At 42.8% G+C, this 17647-nt stretch overlaps 1 protein-coding gene across 1 annotated transcript in view; it reads left to right on the top strand.

Moving 5' to 3' along the window:
- The window catches only part of BEND2 (BEN domain containing 2), a 57570-nt gene that overhangs the window by 26165 nt on the left and 13758 nt on the right, over positions 1 to 17647 (top strand). Inside the window, exons 7-12 of the mRNA XM_070067225.2 lie at positions 1025 to 1174; positions 3899 to 4048; positions 6062 to 6211; positions 8584 to 8709; positions 14269 to 14391; positions 15855 to 15953. Of these exons, the coding sequence (XP_069923326.2) occupies positions 1025 to 1174; positions 3899 to 4048; positions 6062 to 6211; positions 8584 to 8709; positions 14269 to 14391; positions 15855 to 15953 (798 nt within the window). The remainder of the gene's footprint in view (positions 1 to 1024; positions 1175 to 3898; positions 4049 to 6061; positions 6212 to 8583; positions 8710 to 14268; positions 14392 to 15854; positions 15954 to 17647) is intronic.

The raw sequence follows: 17647 nt of genomic DNA, 5'->3' as shown, positions 1-17647 counted from the left end.
CTTGTGACTGCCTGTTCCCTAATCCATGGTTAATAGTGGTCTTTATAATTTTTTTTTCTCAGTCAGCATAAATGCCTGAAGACTCACATAGGTTGTGGTGGGTGTCAATACTTTCTCACACTTTAAACATTATTGATTTATTTCCAAGCCCACTCCCCCCCACCTTGCCTCACACTCACATACATAGCTCTTCTGTCCACTGGTTCACTACCCACAGGCCCACAACAGCTGTGACTGGGCCAGGCTGAAGCCAGGAACCCAGACTCAGCCCAGGTCTCCTATGTGGGCATCAGGGACCCAAGTACTTGAGCCATCACCTGCTGCCTCACTACATGTGCATTAGCAGGAAGCTGGCTTGGAAGCAGAGCCATGGGTTGAACCCAGGCACTGTATCGGGTATGAGCATCCCAATGGCTTCTTAACCCTGTGCCAAATGCTTGTCCCGGTTCCTCCCTTGTTATTCCTGAGTAGTTTTATCAACCTGCCCTTTGATAGCCATACCACACTCTCTTGGGGAATCCCTTCCCTGCCCCAGTGGGTATGCAATATTTTTCTGTATTCATCTGTTGAAGGGCAGTCGTTCCCCTACCTCTGCCACCCCAGTCTTTGATACTAGGAATCAACTGCTATGAACATTCATGTACTGATGTTTTTACCAACCTAAATTTTTCCTTTCTCTGTCACAATTGCCCTTGCTGGTGCTTATAGTAATAGCAAGTTTTGTTTTACAGGAAACTACCTAACAGTTGTGCAGAAGAGTCTACCTTTTTACATCCCCAGTGGCAATATCTGAGCACACCCTACTTCTGATCTTTCTTTCCTCTGTTCTTCCTTCCTTCCTGCTGCTCCACGTTTCTTTACTTTATCACACCCTTTCTGTTTGAGGACTTCCCTTTAGTCTTTTTTATGGGTAAGTCTGCTAGAGACAGGTTCAGTTAGTTTTCCTTTGTATGAAAAAATGTTTCTTTCACTTTTCCCCAGTAGGATAGCTTCAACTTCTTGAATTTCTGTTCTTTTCCTTCAGGAGCTGAAAGAATTATACTTACAGAAGTGCCATACTCTGCAGAAAACGAGACGAGAGAGAATGCTCATAGAAAGTATTGTCCAACTTTCCTTGGAAATATTACTACCTCAGATGCTTCTTCTTCATTTCCGAATGATACTTCCAATTTTGGTGAGTTTGAAATGGTATCTATTATTATTGAATCTATTTCCATTGCCATTCTTAATGTTAAATCTTTGTGATTGCCTTTTTATAAATTAAACTTTTCATTTTGAATTGTTTCGGAACCAGAGGCTGCTGTCAGAAATAAAACAGAGAGATCTAGCAGTCCTTTATCCAGTTTCCCACAATAGTAATATTTTGCCAAAACAGTAAAATATCATAACCAGGATATGGACACCCATGCAATCCACATCTCAATGAGATGTCCTCAGCTTTCCTTGTGTATCTTGTGTGTTCAAGTGGGTGTTTAGTATTTGATGATTTCATCTTGTCCACCACCACAGTCATGATACAGAAAGTTATCGCCACAAGTATCACCCATATTGCCTTTTATTAACCACAACCACTTCCCCCTGGTCCTCCTTTCTTACTTGTTCCATCCTAACCACTGATGATCTGTTATCTGACTTCACTCTGTAATTTTGTCATTTGAATGTTGTTTAAATGGAATCAAATGTTAGTAACCTTCTGGGCATGCCTTTTCCTCAAGGTTATTACCTGGTCTTGCATGTATCAGTAATTCTCTCCTATTTGCTGTTGAATACCTTTCCATTGTGTTGATGTACAACGCTGCTCCTTCGATCACCCCTGGAAGGACATTTGGGGCATTTATAATTTTGAGTTATTGCAAATAAAGGCCCAGTGAACATTCATTTACTTGTTTTTGGTTAGGCATAAATTGACATGCAATCCAGGGTCATATTGTAATCCGTGTCTCAATTTATAATATACTGGTAAAAAGTGTTTTCCAAAAGGGCTGTACCATTTTTCATTCTCACTTATAATCTATGTTCCTCTCCATTTTGCATTGTTCCTTCTTTTTTCCTGATGCTCACTTATTCATTCTTTCATCATACCCTTTCTATATGAAGTTTTACTTTGAGCCTTTCTTTAAGGGTGAGTCTAAGAGCGGTAATTTTAGTTTTCGTGCATGTAAGAATGTCTTTATTTCTTGCACATTACTCAGTTTATTACTACATATAAATTCATAGTTGAGAAGTTTTTTTTCCTAAAGATTCATTTTATTTATTTGAAAGGCAGAGTTATGGGAGGGGGGAAGTAGAGAGAGGGAGAGACATCTTCAATCCACTGAGTTACTCTCCAAATGGCCTCAATGGCCTGGGCTGGGGCAGACCAAGGGCAGGAGCCCAGAGATTCTTCCATGTTGCCCACGTGTGTGCAAGGACCCAAGCATTTGAGCCATCTTCTGCTGCTACCCATGCACATTATCAGCAGCGGATCAGAAGTGGAGCTGCTGGGACTCAAAGTGGCACCTACATTGGATACTGGTATCGCAGGCAGTGGCTTTATCTAGTAGACCACAGCACTGGACACCCTTTTTTCCTTAAGCACCTGCAAAATATGTTTTTCTTGTAGTTATGCTAGGAATACTATAAACCAGCCTGCAAAACAATCCCGAGGCAATAAATGACCCAACCCTATTGGGAAATCACAGTAACCAGTGTTCTGCACCTTCATCTGCTGGTATTCTGCCTAATTTTGTTGAATTCCAGATGATACCTGTTACAAGTAGCATTATTGAATCTGGACCCATCAGTATCCTTAGGGTAAGCTGGTTGTAGCTCGTTTTTATAATTACATCTTTTTGAAGTAATTTGAGATTTACAGGTATATGTCAGAAATAATACGAAGTGGTGGCCTTTACACTTTACCCATTTCTCCCAGCAGTAAATAATCTTCCAAAAACACAATCAAGATATTGAAACTGATGTGATTCACAGTCATTACTGAGATGCCTCTGGGTTTACTTGTAGTAATTTGTGTGTGTTTATGTTTATTTCCATGTAAAGTTCTTACTTGAGTAGGTTTGATTTTTTCCACCACAGTGAAGATATGGAGCGTTTTCTTTACCACCAGGTGGCCTCATCTTGCTCTTTTATAACCACGCCCACCTCTCTATCCTTTGTGACTGCCTGTTCCCTAATCCATGGTTAATAGTGGTCTTTATAATTTTTTTTTCTCAGTCAGCATAAATGCCTGAAGACTCACATAGGTTGTGGTGGGTGTCAATACTTTCTCACACTTTAAACATTATTGATTTATTTCCAAGCCCACTCCCCCCCACCTTGCCTCACACTCACATACATAGCTCTTCTGTCCACTGGTTCACTACCCACAGGCCCACAACAGCTGTGACTGGGCCAGGCTGAAGCCAGGAACCCAGACTCAGCCCAGGTCTCCTATGTGGGCATCAGGGACCCAAGTACTTGAGCCATCACCTGCTGCCTCACTACATGTGCATTAGCAGGAAGCTGGCTTGGAAGCAGAGCCATGGGTTGAACCCAGGCACTGTATCGGGTATGAGCATCCCAATGGCTTCTTAACCCTGTGCCAAATGCTTGTCCCGGTTCCTCCCTTGTTATTCCTGAGTAGTTTTATCAACCTGCCCTTTGATAGCCATACCACACTCTCTTGGGGAATCCCTTCCCTGCCCCAATGGTATGATCTTTCTTTCCTCTGTTCTTCCTTCCTTCCTGCTGCTCCACGTTTCTTTACTTCATCACACCCTTTCTGTTTGAGGACCTCCCTTTAGTCTTCTTATGGGTAAGTCTGCTAGAGACAGGTTCAGTTAGTTTTCCTTTGTATGCAAATACCTTTTTTCATCTTTTCTAGATGAAAGAAACACTCATGATTCAGTGTTATTTTTTTCAGGAGTTGAAAAAGTTGTCCTCATAGAAGTGCCAGAAGATGGAGAAAATGTGCTGAAAGACAGCTCTGAGACAAGATATTACCCAGCTTTATTGGGAAATATCGTTCCCACCAATGTTGATCCTTCATCTGGCACTGCTGTACCCTGTTTTGGTGAGTTTGAAATGCTTCATGTTCCAAGTATTGAATGTCGATTCAGCAGCATTCTTTAATTAGTTCTTTGTGATTGCTTTTGAAAAATTAAACTTCTTATTTTGAATTGTTTTGGAACCAGAGGCTGCTGTCAAATAATACAGACAGCTCTTCTGTGTTCTTTACCTGGTTTCCCTCTATAGTAATATTTTGCCAAAATATAATAAAATATCATAACCAGATGTCGACATCAATATAATCCACATCTTATTGAAATGTGCTCAGCTTTCCTTGTGTACCTTTGTGTGTGCAGGTGTGTGTTTGTCTCTAACAGGTTAGTGTTTGGCGTTTTCATCTTGTGAGTGAGGTTGTGTGTTTACCTCCACAGCCAAGGGAGAGATCACTTTCTGCCATGCCTAGAGCTTCAGATCACTATTTGATAACCACACCTATCTTTTTCAGGTCTCCCTTTCCTTCCCCCATTGACCCATCCCCATCATCTGGCTGCCGAGGAGCTCTTCTCCATCTTGTCTCTTCAGATTATATAAGTGGCATTGCACTTGAGATTGGCTTTTATCACTCAACTTAATTTCCTGGAAACTCACGTAGTAATAATTTATTCCTTTTATTGCTGAGCAGTATACTGCCTGTATACTACATTTTGTTTAACTGTTCACCTATTGAATAACATCTGGCTTTTTTTACTTTAGATTTTATATATTGGGAATAATGCTGTTGTGAATATTCATGTACACATGTTTGTATAAATGCAATTTTTCATTTTTTAAGATTTATTTTATTTATTTGAAAGACAGAGTTACAGAGAGAGGTAGAGACAGAGAGAGAGGTCTTCCATCCGCTGATTCACTCCCCAGATGGCTGCAATGGCTGGAGCTGTGCCGATCTGAAGCCAGGAGCTTCTTCCAGGTCTCCCACGTGGGTGCAGGGGCCCAAGGACTTGGGCTGTCTTCTACTGCTTTCCCAGACCACAACAGAGAGCTGGATCGGAAGTGGAGCAGCTGGGACTAAAGCCAGCACCCATATGCGATGCCGACACTTCAGGCCAGGGCTTTAACCTGCTGCGCCACAGTGCAGGCCCCATGATTTTTCATTTTTTTTAATTTTTAAAATTTATTTTTAATTTTTTGACTGGCAGAGTGGACAGTGAGAGAGAGAGACAGAGAGAAAGGTCTTCCTTTGCCGTTGGTTCACCCTCCAATGGCCGCCGCGGCTGGTGCGCTGAGGCCAGCGCATTGCACTGATCTGAAGCCAGGAGCCAGGTGCTTCTCCTGGTCTCCCATGCGGGTGCAGGGCCCAAGCACTTGGGCCATCCTCCACTGCACTCCCGGGCCACAGCAGAGAGCTGGACTGGAAGAGGGGCAACTGGGACAGAATCCGGCACCCCGACCGGGACTAGAACCCGGGGTGCGGGCGCCGCAGGCGGAGGATTAGCCTAGTGAGCTGTGGCGCTGGCCAATTTTTCATTTTTAATAGTTCCTTTATATTGATGAATCTCATGATATAAAATATGAACAATTCAGAAAAACTATTTGCCCTTTGAAAGACATCTATCAGGTTTTTTTAATTCTGTTTTTTGATATTGCAATCAAAGCTGTTATGAGCATTTATGTACTGGTTTTTGTGTAAATATAAGTTTTAATTTTTCTATCATGAATACCAAGAGAACAATTGTTGGGTCTTATGATAATAGCATGTTTCATTGTATGAGAAACTGCCAAACAGTTGTCCAGAGAGCTTGCACTATTTTGTATTTCCAATAGTGATGTAGGAGAGACCCAATTTCTCTGCATCTATATTTCTGGTCTTTCCATTGTGTTCCCTGCTCCTTGATGTTCCAAGATACTGGAATTCTTCTGTAATGTCTTTTCTCTTAGAAGATTTTCCTGTAGCTAAATCTGCCAGGGACCAAATCTTTTAATTTTCTTTTTGTGGAGATATCTTCATTTTCCCTTCTTTCCTAAAAGGTTATTTCGCCCAGTCTACAATTCATGATTGGGAGTTCTTGTCTTTCAGTATTTGAAAAAGTTATACTCATAGAGGTGCCAGGAAATGCAGAAGGAAGCCAGGAAAACAACCAGCAGGCAATGAATTGCCCACCTTCATTTGGAAATGACAGTGACCAAGCTGCTGCCTCTTCATCTGCTTCCATTTCTCCTGATTTTGGTAAGTTTGAAATGATATGTGGTACAGGTAACACTGTTTAACCTAGGCCCATTAACATCTTTAATGCAAAATTAGTGGCAGTTCATTATTAAACTTAACTTTCAATTTTGTGCTAATTTGAAATTTGTAAGAAATAATATCCTTTACACTTTGCCCATTTATCTCAACAGTAACATTTTCCAAAATGTAATAGAACATTACAACCAAGATGCTGACATTGATACAACTCACAGATCTTACTGAGGTTTCCCTAGTTTACTTGTATTAATCTGTATGTATGCATTTAGCTCCATTAGGTTTTGTCATAGGAGTAAGTTTGATATCTACCACCATAGTCAAGATACACATTTCTTTTCTGTTTTTAAAAGATGCATTTATTTATTTTAGAGGCAGAGTTACAGATAGGGACAGGGAGAGACAGAGAGGTCTTCCATCTGCTGGTTCACTCCCCAAATGGCTGCAATCTGGGCCCATCCAAATCCAGGAGCCAAGAGCTTCTTCCAGGTCTCCCCCGTGGGTGCAGAGGCCCAAGCATTTGAGCCGTCTTGCACTGCTTTTTCTCAGGACATTAGCAGGGAGCTGGATTGGAAGTAGAGTAGCCAGGACTTGAACTGGTGTCCACATGGGATGCCAGTGCCGCAGGCAGAAGCTTAACCTAATATGCCATAGCGCCTGCCCCAGATACACATTTCTTTTAACAGCAGGATGTCTTTTTTTTTAAAAAAAAAACTTTATTTATTTATTTGAAAGGCAGAGTTACAGAGAGGCAGAGGCAGAGAGAGAAAGTCTTCCATCTACTGGTTCACTCCCTAAATGGCCTCAGTGGCCAGAGCTGAGCAGATCCAAAGCCAGGAGCCTGGAGTTTCTTCTGGGTCTCCCACATGGATGCAGGGGCCCAAGGACTTGGGCCATCCTCCACTGCTTTCCTAAGGCATAGCAGAGAGTTGGATCAGAAGTGGAGCAGCCAGGGCTCAAACTGGTGCCCATAAGGGACGCCAGTACTGCAGGTGGTGGCCTTACCTGTTACAACCACAGTGCCAGCCCCTCATCTTACTTTTTTATAGCCATCTGGCCTCAGCATAATTCTCTGGAGATTCATCCAATTTGTTGCATGTATCAATAGTCCTTTCTTATTGCTGAATGATATTCCACAGGATCGATATATTACAGCTTGGTTATCTGTTTACTTGTGGAAGGACATCTGGGTTGTTTCTGAGTTTTGATTCATGAAGTAAAGTTGCTGTGACCTTTCACATTTAGGTGTCTGTGTAAACCCAAGTTGTGATGTGTCTTGGATAAATGTACAAGAGTGCACATACTTGATTGTATGGTAATTGCATGCTTAGTTTTATAAGAAGCTGCCAGGTTATTTTTTAAATTATTTATTTATTTGAAAGGCAGAGTTACAGAGGCTGGGGTGGGGGAGGAAGTCTTCCATCTGCTGATTCGCTCCCCAAGTGGCAATGGTCGGAACTAGGCCAGTCATTTGACGCTAGGTGCCAGGAGCTTCCTCCAGGTCTCCCACGTGGGTGCAGGGGCCCAAGGACTTGCGCCATCTTCCACTGCCTTCCCAGGTGCATTAGCAGGGAACTGGATCAGAAGTGGTGCAGCCGGGACTCAAACTGGTGCCCATATGGGATGTTGGCACTACAGGCGGTGGCTTTACCCACTATGCCACAGTGCCAGCCCCAGAAGCTGCCAGGTGATTTTTCCAGAGAAATTGTACCACTTTGTATTCCTACCAGCCATATGTGAGTGATCCACTTTGTCCACAAACATTTTTTTTTTTTTGACAGGCAGAGTGGACAGTGAGAGAGAGAGACAGAGAGAAAGGTCTTCCTTTGCCGTTGGTTCACCCTCCAATGGCCGCCGCGCCGGCGTGCTGCGGCCGGCGCACCGCGCTGATCCGGTGGCAGGAGCCAGGAGCCAGGTGCTTTTCCTGGTCTCCCATGGGGTGCAGGGCCCAAGCACCTGGGCCATCCTCCACTGCACTCCCTGGCCACAGCAGAGGGCTGGCCTGGAAGAGGGGCAACCGGGACAGAATCGGGCGCCCCGACCGGGACTAGAACCCGGTGTGCCGGCGCCGCTAGGCGGAGGATTAGCGTAGTGAGCCGCGGCGCCAACCCACAAACATTTTTTTTGAACTGCTTTCGTTTTTTTCTTTTCCATTTTGATGCCCCAAGATTGACTCATCTTTCTTTTTTGTTTGAAGATTTCCCTTTAATTATTCTTAAAATGTATAACAAGCACTTCGAGGTTGCCCTTGTGTGAGAATGTATTTCCCGTTTGGTCTTGAAGGGTTGTTTTGCCTGATACAGAATTCTGGTTGAGATTGTCTTACTTTCCAGTGCTTGAAAATATTTTATTTATAGAAATGCTGGAAGAACTACAGGGCAACCTGGAAGCAAGCACTGAGACAGCAAGTCATGCACCATCATTGGGAAGTGACAGTGACCCAAATGCTTTCTCACCAACTGACTGCCTCCTTTGCAATTTGAGTGAGTTTGAAATGATACTTATTACTTGAAGTACTATTGAAGCAAGACTCTGTGAGACCTGGAATGTAACATAGTGGTAGCTTTTTGTAATTAAAGCTTTTATTTTCAGAAAAATTTAGCTGCAGTGTCATCATCATAAATACTACAGAGTTATCCTGTGTTTCCATTCTCTAGTTTTCCCCAGTGGTAACATCTTACATCCCTGCCTTTCAAATAAAATGAAAATATAGAAAAATTTAAGATTTAGTTTTATAAGAAACTGACAAATTGGTTTTCAGTGTGGCTATACCATTTGGCATCCCTGCTAGCAGCATGTGAGTGGCCCGGTTTCTCTGCAGCCATATTGCTGGTTTTCCCCTTGTTCACAGTTCCCGAGGCTCCATTCCTTCTGACATGTCCTTTCTTGGTGAAAAATTTCCTTCAACTATTTTTTGAGTGTAAATCAGATGGTAACAAATACTTTTGGTTTTCTTTTGTCTATGAAATATCTTTCTTTTTACATCATTCCTGAAAGATAGCTTCACTGAATGTAGAATATGTGATTGAGAGTGTCTTAGCTTTTTGTCTCCTTCCTTTTCCCCCACCCATCCACTCTCCCACCCTCCCTCTGTCCTTCCCCTTCTTCTCCCTTCTTCTCCCTCCTTCTCCCTCCTTCTCCCTCCTCTCCTCTCCTCTCCTCTTCTCTCCTCTCCTTTCTTCTCCTCTCCTCTCCTTTCTGTCTCTGTCTTTCTGTTTTCCTTTGTCTCTTTTTCTATTGTCCCTCTCTCCTCTCTGCCCCTCTCCTATCCCCCCTTCTCTTCTCTCTCCTACTTTCTCTCTACCTCCTCTCTCTCTTTTTCTTTCTTTCTCTTCTTCCTTTCCTCTCTGCTCCTTCTTCAGCCTTCCTACCTTCTTTCCTTTCTTTCTTGTTTCACTCTCTTTCCTTCTGCCATTCTTTTTATCTTTTCCTATTTATTTTTTATCCTTCCCTCCTCTCCTGTCCCTTCATCTGTCATCTCCTCATCTCTCCTATCCTCTCCTCTCCTCTCCCTCTCTCTCTGTCTTCCTACCTCCTCTTCCTTGCTTGCTTGCTTCCTTCCTTCCTTTTCTTCTTCCTTCCTCTTTCTTTCCTTCCTTTCTCTCTGTGTATTTTTGTGTCTTTCTCTCTCTCCTCTCTTTCCCTTTCTTGTGTCTCCTGTTTTCCCCATCCTCTGTTGTCCTGTCTTCCCCTCCTCTCCTCTTCCTCCCCTTCTCTCCCCTTGCCTCTCCTCCCTGCCACTATCATTTCCTCCTCTTTCCATGCTTCCTCTCTTCTCCTCTCCTGCCTTGGCCTCTGCTCTCCTCTCCTTACCTTCCCTCCACACTCTTTCCCTCCCCTCTCCTCCCTTCTCCTCTCCTCCCCTCTTTCTCTCTCTACCTTCCTTTCTTTCAGATTTATTTATTTGAAAGTCAGAGTTACAGAGAGAGGGAGAAAGACACACACACACACACACACACACACACACAGATCCTCTATCCGCTGGTTCACTCCCCACATGGCTGCAAAGACTGGGGCTGGGCCAGGCCAAAGCCAAGAGCCAGGAGCTTCATTCAGGTCTCCCATGTGGGTGCAGGGGCCCAAGTACTTGGGCCATCTTCTGCTGTTTTCCCAGGCACATTAGCAGGGAGCTGGATGGAAAGTGGAGCAGCTGGGACACCAATCAGCACCCATATGAGATGCTGGCATCACAGGTGTCAGCTTTCCCCTATATGCCACAATGCTGGCCCCTCTTTTCCTTCTTTCCTTCCTTCCTTCCTTCCTTCCTTCCTTCCTTCCTTCCTTCCTTCCTTCCTTCCTTCCTTCCCTCCCTCCCCCCTCCCTCCCTCCCTCCCTCTCTCCCTCCCTCTCTTTCTTTTCCTCTATTTCTCTTTCTTTTCCTCTCTTTATCTCTCTCCTCTTTCTTTTCTCTTCTTTTGTCCTCTCCTCTCTACTCCTTTCTCCTGTCCCCTCCCCTCTCCTCTCCATTCCTCTCCTTTCCTTCCTCCCACTCTCCTTTCCTCTCCTCTCTTTTCTCTCTCCTTCCTCCCTCCCTCCTTCCTTCTCTCCCTCCCCTCCCCCTCCCTTCCTCCCTCCCTTTCTTCCTTCCTTCCTTCCTTCCTACCTACTTTCCTTTCTCCCTTTGCTATTTGTTTCTTTCTCTTTCACTCTCTCCTTCTCTTTCCTCTGCCTTCCTGTCCTCCTCGCCATTCCCCTTCCCTCTCCTTTCTGTTCCCCTCCCTTTTCTGCTTCCCTTCCCAACCCCTCTCCTCTCCTCCCTTCCCTTCCCCTCTTCTCCCCTAGTCTCCCCTCCCCTCTCCTCTTGTACCCTCTGAGATCCTCTCCCTCTCTCCTTCCTTTCGTTGTTGCTTTCTTTCTCTCATCCCTTTTTCCTTTCTCTTTCCTTTGTCTCTCATTCTGTCCTCTCCACTCCTGTCCTCCCCTCCCCTATTCTCTCCTTCTGTCACCTCTCCTCTCCTCCCCTCCCCTCCTCTCCTCTCCCCTTCCCTTCTCCTCCCATTTCCTTCCTTCTTCTCCCCTCCCCCTCCTCTCCCCTCCCTTTCTTTCCCCTGCCCTATCCTCCACTCTTCTCTTTCCTCTCTTCCTCTCTGCTCCTTTCTCTCCTCTCTCTCATTTCCTGCCCTCTCCTCCCTCCCCTCTTCTCTCCCCATCCCCTCCACTCCTCTCACTCTTTCTCCTCTCCCTCCGTTTTTCTCTCTCCTCTCTGTTTCCTTTTGTCCTCCCCCTCCCCTCCTCTTCTTTCCCCTCCCCTCTCCTCTTGCTCTCTCACTCTCTTTCTCTTACTTTCCATCCCTCCTTTCGTTCTCTCTGTCTTCTCATTTTCTCTCCTTCTCTTCTTTCTCCTTCAGCTGTCTCCTGTTCTCCTTTGTAATGTCTCTTCTCCTCTAATCTTCACCATTCTGCTCACCTCTTCTGACCTCATCTCTCCTCTCTACTCTCTGTCCCTCTCCTTCTTCCTTCCTTCCTTCCTTCCTTCCTTCCTTCCTTCCTTCCTTCCCTCCCTCCCTCCTTCCCTCCCTTCCTCTTTCCCTCCCTTCTTTTTTCTTTCTTTATTTCTGCTGTATCCCCTTTCCTTTCCTCTCCTCTCCCTCTCTTTCTCCCTTTCCTCTTTTTCTCTCTTTTTTGCTTTTGCTGTTCATTTCTTCCTTTTTCACTCACTTTCCCGTTCTCTCTCTTTCCTCTCTCTCCTTGTACTCCCTGCCCTTCCTCTCCCCTTCACTCTCTCCCCTCTCCTCTCTCTTCCCCTCCCCAACCACTCTTCCTTCTCACCTCCCTTCTCTTTCCTTCCCTTCCCCTGTCCTCCGCCCTTCCTCCTCCTCTCCTCTTCTCCCCTCTCTTTCTATCCCCTCCCTTTCTTTCTCTTCACCTCCCCTTTGTCTCCTCTCAGCTCCTCTCCCTCTCTGTCTCCCTCCTTCCTTTCTTTTCCTGCCTTCCTTAATCACTTTCTCTTTTGTCTCTCCTTCTGTCCTCCCCTCTCTTTTCTCCCCTCCTCCTCCTCTCCCTCTCTTTTTTCTTCTCTCCCTGCTTCGCTCCCTTCTCTTTTTTCTCTTCTCCTTCCCCACCTCTCCTTTTCTCTTTTCTCTGTCTCTCCTGTTCTCTCCCCCCATCTATCTTTTGGGACTGTCTTTGAAACACTTTTTTCATCTCTTGAGTCTTATGTCTCTAGAAGTTTTCCAATAATATTGATCTATGTATTGATATATGGTTATGATTTCTTTTAAAAAAAGATTTATTTTTATTTGTTTGAAAGAGTTACAGAGAGAGGTAGAGACAGAGAGGTCTTCTATCATCTGGTTCACTTCCCAAATGACTGCAACAGCCAGAGCTGGGCCAATCCAAAGCCAGGAGCTTCCTCCAGGTCTCCCATGTGGGTGCAGGGGTCCAAGGACTTGGGCCATCTTCTGCTGCTTTCCCAGGCACATTAGCAGGGAACTAGATTAGAAGTGGAGCAGCCAGGACTCAAACTGGCTCCATTTTCCTCTATTTTAAAATTTAAACTCATTTTATCCCTCTCACCCCTCCCAGCCTCTAGTAATGAACATTCTGTGTTTAGGTTGAGCTTTTTAAAAAAACCTTTTGGATCCCATATATAAAGGAGAACATGTGGTGTTTGTATTTCTGTGTCCAACTTATTTCACTCAACATAATGTCCTCTAGTCGCATCTATTTTGATGGTATTGATAGAATTTCATTCTTCCTTAGTGCTGAATAATATCCCATTATGCATATGTAATATATACCACATTTTCTTTATACATTCATCTGATGATGGACACTCTGCTTGACTCCATATCTTGGCTATTGTGAACAGTGCTGCTATAAACATAATGAAGCAGGTATCTCTTTGATACAATAGGTTCAAGTCCTTTGGGTATACACCCAGTAGTGGGATTACTGGATCATATGGCAGTTCTATTTCTATTTTAAAAGAAATCTCTGTGCTGTTTTCCACAGTAACTGTACAAATTTACATTCCCACCAACAGTGTAGAAGAGTTCCCCTTTCTCCACATCCTTGCCAGTGTTTATTGCTCTCTGTGTTTTGAATAATAGTCATTCTGACAGAGGTAAGGTGATATCTCATTGTGGTTTTTTAAAAAAGATTTATTTATTTATTTATTTATTTGAAAGTCAGAGTTACACAGAGAGAGGAGAGGCAGAGAGAGAGAGAGAGAGAGAGAGAGAGGTCTTCCATCCATTGGTTCATTGTCCAATTGGCCGCAAAGGCTAGAGCTGTGCTGATTCGAAACCAGGAGCCAGGAGCTTCTTCCGGGTCCCCCACATGGAGTGAGCTATCTTCTACTGCTTTCCCAGGCCATAGCAGAGAGCTGGATTGGAAGTGGAGCAGCTGCGTCTCAAACCATCACCCATATGGGATGCCAGTGCTTCAGGCCAGGGTGTTAACCTGCTGCGTCACAGTGCCGGCTCCCTCATTGTGGTTTTGGCTTACATTTCCCTGATGGCTAGTGATGTTGACCATTCTTTAAAAAATATATTTCTTGGCCATTTTTATTTCTTCTTTTGAGAACTATCTATTGAGGTCCTGTACCCATTTCTTAACTGAGTTGGTTGTTTTGTTGTTGTTGTTGAGTCTTTTGAGTTGCTGACTTATTCTGGATGTTAAACCTTTGTCAGATAAATGGCTTGCAAATATTTTTTCCCATTCTGTTTGATGTCTCTGCATTCTGTTGGTTGTTTCTCTTAATATGCAAAAGCTTCTGAGTTTGATGTAATCTCATTTCTCTAGTTTAGCTTTTGTTGACTGAGCTTTTAGAGTCTTATCTAAAAAGTCATCAGCTGTACCAATGTCTTGGTATAGCTTGGAGTGTTTCTCCTACATTTTCTTCCAGCAGTTTCATTGTCTCAGGTCTTAAATATAGATCTTTGATCCATCTTGAATTGATTTCTGTATACGGTGAGAGGTAGGAATCTAATTTCATTCTTCTACATATATGTATGTCCAGTTTTCCAGCACCATTTACTGAATAGACTATCCTTTCTGGAGTGTCTTCTTAAAGCATTTAAAAAATGTTTTCCTTACAGACATGTGGACCAAAGGAAGAACCGGCGTGAAAAAGAGCTCTGGGATGGCAGACTGTCCGTCTTCAGTGGAAAATAATAGTGATAACGATACTCATTCATTTTTGTATATGCCTGCGTGTTTTGGTGAGATCGAAATGATACATATACAAATAGCATTTTAAATCTATGTTTGTTAGTTCCCTTAGTGCAAACTAGTGGTGACTTTTCCTAAGTAAAAATTAATGAAAAACTAAAAGTTGTTTTGATAAACTCATAACTGTACAAAATTTCTCCAAAGAAAACATGTTGCAAAACTATATAACGTGTCAAAATCAGGATATTGACATAGATCCAATCCATACATATTATTGGGAGCTCCTCAGTTATACTTGTATTTGTGTGTTTACCATGTGTATGTGTATCCCATTTTGTGTAATTTCAGGACATGGCTTCCATCCCAATCAAATTACAGAACATTTCCATCACCACTAGGATCTCCACTTACTGCCCTTAAAAGCCATAGCCACCTTTTCCTTCTCAGTTGCCCTGGTCCAGCCCTTGGAAACCACTAATTCACTCCCCATCTTTATAATTTTGTCATTTTCTGAATTTTATGTAAATGAACTCCTATAGTAGACAGATCCCATTTGGGGTTGGCTTTTAAAAATCACCCAACACAATTCCCTGGAGACTCAACCAAGTTGCTGCATGTATCAGTAGTTCCTCCTGTTTTATTGTTGAGTACCATCCCATGGTATGGATATGTTAGGTTTGCTTATCTTTTAGCTCATTGAAGGACATCTAGGTTGTTTCCTATTTTTAGCTACTAGAAGTAAAGGTCCTGTGAACACTTGTGTACAGGTTTTTGTCTTCATTTCTCTGAGACACTGCCCAGAGTGCAGTTGTTGAGTCTTTGGCAATTGTATGTTGAGCTTTCTGAAAGCTGCCAAGCTATTTCCGGAGTGGCTGTTTGATTTTCCATTCTTACCAGCAATGTATGAGTGACCTAGTTTCTCCACAAGCATATTTCTGCCTTTCTGTCATTCTTTCTTTCTTCCTGGTGCTATAAGATTCCTTCCTTCATTCATACCCTTTCAGTTTGAAGATCTTCCTTCAGCCATTCTTTTTTTTTTTTTTTTTGAGATTTACATAGATTTATTAGAGTCAAAGTCCTCCAGCCAAAGCAGCCTGCAGGGGGGCTTCTAAGAGAGGAAAACCCAAAGAGACTGGAGGCAGTGGGATTTTTAAAGTACAATTTTGAGGAAAAAAAAAACTTGACAATCAGATTGGCAGTTACCAGGCAGGGACAAAAAACCATCATCTGAAGTGGAGCAGTCGGTACGCCAACCGGCACCTATATGGGATGCCGGTGCTGCAGGCCAGGGCTTTAATCTGCTGCACCACAGCATTGGCCCCCCATCCTTTAGCCATTCTTTAAGGATAAATCAGCCAATGACAACTGTTTCTAAAAGTTTTCCTTTGTCTGAGAATGCTTCTATTTCTCCTTCATTCTTGAAGGATAGTTTTGCCTGATAGAAGGAACTTGGATATGATTTCTTGGCTTTCAACACTTGATAATGTTTAACATATTAAAATGTTCAAAACAGGACCCATGCCATCTGAGACAATGAATGACTCAAATCTAGTGGAAAATGATAGTAACCAAGATAATGATTCAACACCTGTCTCCAACAACTCGGATCATGGTGAGTTGGAATTATATATATTATAAGTAGCACTCTTTAATTTAGATTCTTCAACATTCTTAATATTAATTCTTTGTGATCACTTTTTAAAAAATTAAGCTTTTCATTTTGAGATATGTCAGAACCACATGCAGCTGTCCGAAATCGTGCAGAGAGTTCTTGTGTACCCTTTGCCTGGTTTTCCCCAATAGTAATATTTTGCCAAAATACAGTAAAATATCATAACCAGGATATGAACATCCATGCAGTCCACAGATTTATTCAAATATACTCAGCTCTCCGTGTGTGTGTGTGTGTGTGTATGTGTTATGACTGTATTTAGTTCTCTGCAATTTTATGACATTTTTTGGTTCACTGCAGTCATGATCCAGAATTGTCTTTTCACTTTCAGGAATCCCCTTGTTGCCTTTTCATAACCATACCTACCTGCTTCATGTTATTCCTTCACTGGCTTTATCTGCAACCCATTCAGCAGCAAGTGTGTGCTCCCTATTTATATTTTTGTCTTTGCAAGGGTGTTTTATATAGATTGACTCATATGGCACATAACTTTCCAGGATTGCCTTTTACCATTCAGAATAATCCCCTGGAGATTCATCCATGGTTTCTGTGTGTATCAGAAGACCCGTCTTTTTTATTACTGAGTAGTATTCCATGGTATGGATGTACCATGGTTTACTTATTCACCTGTTGAAGTACATGTGGATTGTGTGCTGTTTTGGGTTAGTCCAAGTGAGGCTGCTGTGAGCACTACTATGAAAATACGGATTTTTCATTTCTTAGTGATAAATGCCCAAGAGTGCAATTGCCTGTTGGGTGGTATGGTATGGTAATTGCATGTTTGGTTATGTTAGAAAAAACTATTAAACTGTTTCCAGAGTGGTTGTATCATTGTACATCCCCCTGCCCACCCCAGCAATGTAGGAATGTTTCAGTTTCTCTGCATACTTAACAGTATTTGTTGTTTTCACTAGTTTTTATTTTAGGCATTCTGATAGGTATATGGTAATGCAAGGGTACTTCAGAAAGTACATAGGAAATGGAGTTACAAGATGAATTTATTTTGATGCAAACATTTTTGAAATGCATACATACTTTTTCCCTAATACACATTTCCGTGAACTTTCTGAAGAGCCCATGTACACATGTGAATAACCATAGTTTGCTGGCATTAACTTTTTACCATTTGGAGTGGAGTGTTTAAAATTTTAATTCCACTTAGGTCTCTTTACCCTTCCTGCTTTTTAATCCATTGTTGTAGCTATCAGATTTTTTTTCATTTTTATTGCAGTCATCCCATAAGGATTTAAGATGCCAATGATGCATATTTTTCTGTTCCTTCTTCCTTTTTGTTGCTGAGTAGTAGTCTATGGTATGAGTTAGCCGCAGTTTGCATCAGTGTTCACCTGTTGAAGGACATCTGGATTGTTTTCAGTTTCTGTCCATTACAAATAAAGCTACTAAGAGCACTCAGGTGCAGGTTTTTATGTCAACATGAACATTTATTTCTTCAGATAAATGCCCAAGAATAAAATTGTTGGTTTATGCAGTAATTGCAGGTTTAGCTTTGTTAAGAAACTGCCAAGCTGGGTTCCAGTGTGGCTGTTCCATTGCCCATGTCCCTGACAATGGATGAATGATCTAGTGTCTCTGTGCGCCTATCTCTGCTCTTTCTGTTCTCTCCTCCTTCCTGA

This window comes from Oryctolagus cuniculus, chromosome X, assembly GCF_051225735.1.
Source record: "Oryctolagus cuniculus isolate XC-2025 breed Fujian yellow rabbit chromosome X, ASM5122573v1, whole genome shotgun sequence".
Classification (NCBI taxonomy): Eukaryota; Metazoa; Chordata; class Mammalia; order Lagomorpha; family Leporidae; genus Oryctolagus; species Oryctolagus cuniculus.
The sequence above is the reverse complement of the archived record's forward strand: the minus strand, read 5'-3'. Positions and strand labels throughout refer to the sequence as shown.